The sequence below is a fragment of the Palaemon carinicauda genome, chromosome 4 (assembly GCF_036898095.1).
Source record: "Palaemon carinicauda isolate YSFRI2023 chromosome 4, ASM3689809v2, whole genome shotgun sequence".
Classification (NCBI taxonomy): Eukaryota; Metazoa; Arthropoda; class Malacostraca; order Decapoda; family Palaemonidae; genus Palaemon; species Palaemon carinicauda.
This window is the reverse complement of record NC_090728.1, coordinates 32,791,337-32,795,028: the sequence shown is the minus strand read 5'-3', so window position 1 is coordinate 32,795,028 and position 3,692 is coordinate 32,791,337. Positions and strand designations below refer to the sequence as shown.

At 34.6% G+C, this 3,692-nt stretch overlaps 1 protein-coding gene across 1 annotated transcript; it reads right to left on the bottom strand.

Moving 5' to 3' along the window:
• Nucleotides 1–299: 299 nt before the first annotated feature.
• LOC137639355 (uncharacterized) lies at nt 300–3,375 on the bottom strand. The gene is made up of 3 exons (XM_068371632.1): nt 2,636–3,375; nt 1,863–1,952; nt 300–345 (listed from the first exon to the last, which is right to left on the bottom strand). Exons 1-3 carry the CDS (start codon nt 3,373–3,375, stop codon nt 300–302), a joined length of 876 nt encoding a protein of 291 aa, XP_068227733.1.
• Between the last annotated feature and the right edge of the window lie 317 nt (nt 3,376–3,692).

Sequence of the window (3,692 nt, the reverse complement as noted above, 5' to 3'; positions counted from 1 at the left end):
CTCGGCTCGAGCCACATCACGAGATTTTTCAGCTTTAGGAAAACGAATCTTGGATAGCCTAGAGGAAGAAAAGGGTTCACTATTCACTTGGTACTTCTTACTTTTTGAATGATCCTTTGTCACAAAATTTGGTTCTAATTGTTGTCTTGCAATACTTGCAATAAGCATTTCTTGTATCACTAGGAACTTCCATGATGCAATAAGCATTTCTTGTATCACTAGGAACTTCCATGATCCAGTCTTTGCTTATATCCTCTTGTAGCCATTCTTTTCTAAATTTTTGTGTGTATGAGTGCTGCTTAGGCATTTTCGGAAGAGTTATTTTTGTTTAGACGTACTCGCAACCTGAAAGACAAATGCACTTGATAATTAAAGAGCTCTACAATGGATTGCATAAGATATTCTTTTGTGCGAGGTATGTGGTTACCAGGGCCCTCACATACCTAACTGCCGCCCAAGGGCAAAGTTCCTAGTGCCGCCCCCCTGCTCCCACCCCTACATTCAGCCCTAACCCATCAGTAACAAATCCACCCCCTTTTAAATTACTTTGCTGCCCATGGCCCTGTATATAGAAACCTAACTATACTGTAAGGCCTAGTTGTAACTATATAACAGATTAATTACACTGGTGAAAAAATATCTTATATTATGTGATTTACAAAATAACAAAGTAAAAAGCTCTTAATTTTTGCTTCATAAATACACATTAACTGAAATGAAGACTTATAAATCGATTTCAAAACAAAATTCCATCAGTAACACAGAAACATCCAACCATAACATAATAAATTTTATAATCAAACATTCACAAGATTTATTTACATATCAGAATTACGAAGAAAATAAATACGTATATACTTTTCGTTATTTAGTAGAAAATAGAATATACTACATATATACATAATTATATATTTTAAGTAAAAATAAATCATCTAAGAAATAAAAAAAAAACAGCTTGGGATAGTCTTGACTTGAACGAATATTTTTTGACAAAACTTCTTTACTTGAACATATTATGACAAAACGTCTTTACTTCAACAAATATTTTATGACAAAAAAAAAAATTCTTTTAAAAGATGTTCTTTTTAATTTCTTAGTATTCGCTTTGTGCTGGTATCTTTTTTTATCTAAAAGTTTTTTTTTTTTTTTTTTTTTCTAAATCGCAGATTCTGAAGAAAATACTGATTTTAGCAAAGATTTCTCAATAACTTAAGCATATGAGGTGTATCTGCAAAAACAAATCTTTCTCTATTTGCTGTCGAGTGTTTTAAGTGAAATTCTATTAGAGTTGATCGGGTTTATACAAAAATGCTTCCATATTCTCATATTAGAAGGTCCTAGGCCACGAACAATAGCATCAATGAATTAATTGATGGCATAGCTGTGCCTTAATTGATGGCACTACTGTGCTCTTTAAGCATTTTGGAGGAACTCCACGTATCTGGGACTTTACATCATCTTCAAAATGTTGGAAATGAAGGGAACAAACTCGGGCATGTTTTACGTTACTTTTGTCGAGGCATCTGCAGCGAATTACCCAGCTGAGAGGTTCCATTAAATAAACACAAATATTTCACAAAATGTGAAATCGGGAAGAACTACACACGCACTATAATTACCTGTTAATGGCGATAATGGTGAACGACTGTAGGGACTCAGGACACTTCTGGGGTAACAGAAAGCCTGGCTTCCTCCAACCTGTCATGCAGGTCTGATCGAGTAAATGACGGACGGAGGAACGTACGTGTCCCTTCATGAACCCCCACAACTGTTCAATTGCATTGAGCTCAGGGTGAGGGGGGGGGGGGGGCGGCAAATGCACAACCTGATGGCCCCATTCACGGATGATGTCAATCTCATACCTTCGCTCCGGCCGATTCTTTTTGCAAATAAGCAGCAGCTCCGAGCGTGTGGCAGAAGGTCGGAACGATATCCTGCGCTGTTGTACCCACCTGACGAGAGAACATAATAGAACATTAATACCTTGAAGATAAATCATAAAATTGTTACATGTAGTACAAGCAATAAAGTGCAATTTGATCAAGTTCCCATTAAAATAGGTTAATTGACTCTTCGAACAATTTGTATATATATATATATATATATATATATATATATATATATATATATATATATATATATATATATATATATATTACACAGTATATATATACAGTATATATATATATATATATATATATATATATATATATATATACATACGTGTATATATTATATATATATACATATGTATATATATAATATATATATATATATAATATATATATATATATACAGTATGTATATATATATACATATGTATATATATACATATGTATATATATATGTATATATATACATATGTATATATATATGTATATATATATACATATATGTATATATATACATATATGTATATATATACATATGTATATATGTATGTATATATATGTATATACATATGTATATATATGTGTGTATATATATATATACACATATATATATGTATATATATATGTATATACTATATATATATATATATATATATATATATATATATATATATATATATATATATATATATATATATATATATATATATATATATATATATATTGGAAGTCATTATAATTACCTGACGAGATCTGCCTTTTTGGTTGCTGATGTGGGGCATCGACTCTCCTCGAGCAGTGTGCTATGATATGGTGCATTATCAAGCACAAGTACAGATGGCTCGGGAAGGGATGGCAGAAGTTGTGTCGTTAGCCACTGTTTGAACAACTTTGCATTCATCTCGCCATGGTAGTCTCCCTGATTGGTCTTGGCCAGGTAGCACAGGTATGCACCATCTATAAAGCCCTCATTCGTGCCAGCTGCCACCACAACAAAACGCTCACCTTCTCCAGGAGGAACCTGATGACTGTAAGTGGGGCTGGTGATATCCTGCGTAGTGTCTGCCCATTCCCTGTTGTGGGCCATCCTCGTCGTGAACCAGGCCTCATCTACGTAAACGACCACTCTCCCCTCCTCCCGCTGGCGTCGTAGATCACGGAGAGCAGTTATCCGGCGGCATACAATTTCCAGAGATTCCTTCCTTACATACATCTTACGTTGGGAAGTTTTATACTTGAATTCCATAGAATGCAAGAGTCGAAGTACTGAAGCCCATGATGTCATTTCCGGAATAATGCCAGCTGTTTGGAGGTCATTTGTCAAGGAACCAACAGTAAAATGCTCCTTTCCGGCAAACTTTTTCTGGATACAGCGACAAATCGTAAAGTTATCAAAGACAGGCAGTACTTGTGATCCTGACGATGGTGAAGGAACGGAACTGGAGGCACGGTTGACTGTGAGCCTCACTGCACCTGCAGTCATGCCCAAAACATAGCCAACACGGTCGTACGGCCTTACCTTACCTTATTGCCTTATTTTTTGTTTGGGTTCCCCCAGGTCCCTCCGTTGGTCTGATGGAGATTTTAGCACCAAATTCTTATTTTAACAAAAATAGTTATATAAAGACTGTCTACATACAATCTCTCTCTTTCTCTCTCTGTTGGTGGCATAGTGAATAGTTAATGGAAATGTTCAAAAGCCTGAATGACATTACAAGTATTATAATCATGTTACACTAAATACAAATCAGACCATAAACATTGGATTTAAACTAGAAACTGAATAATTACCTATTCAGA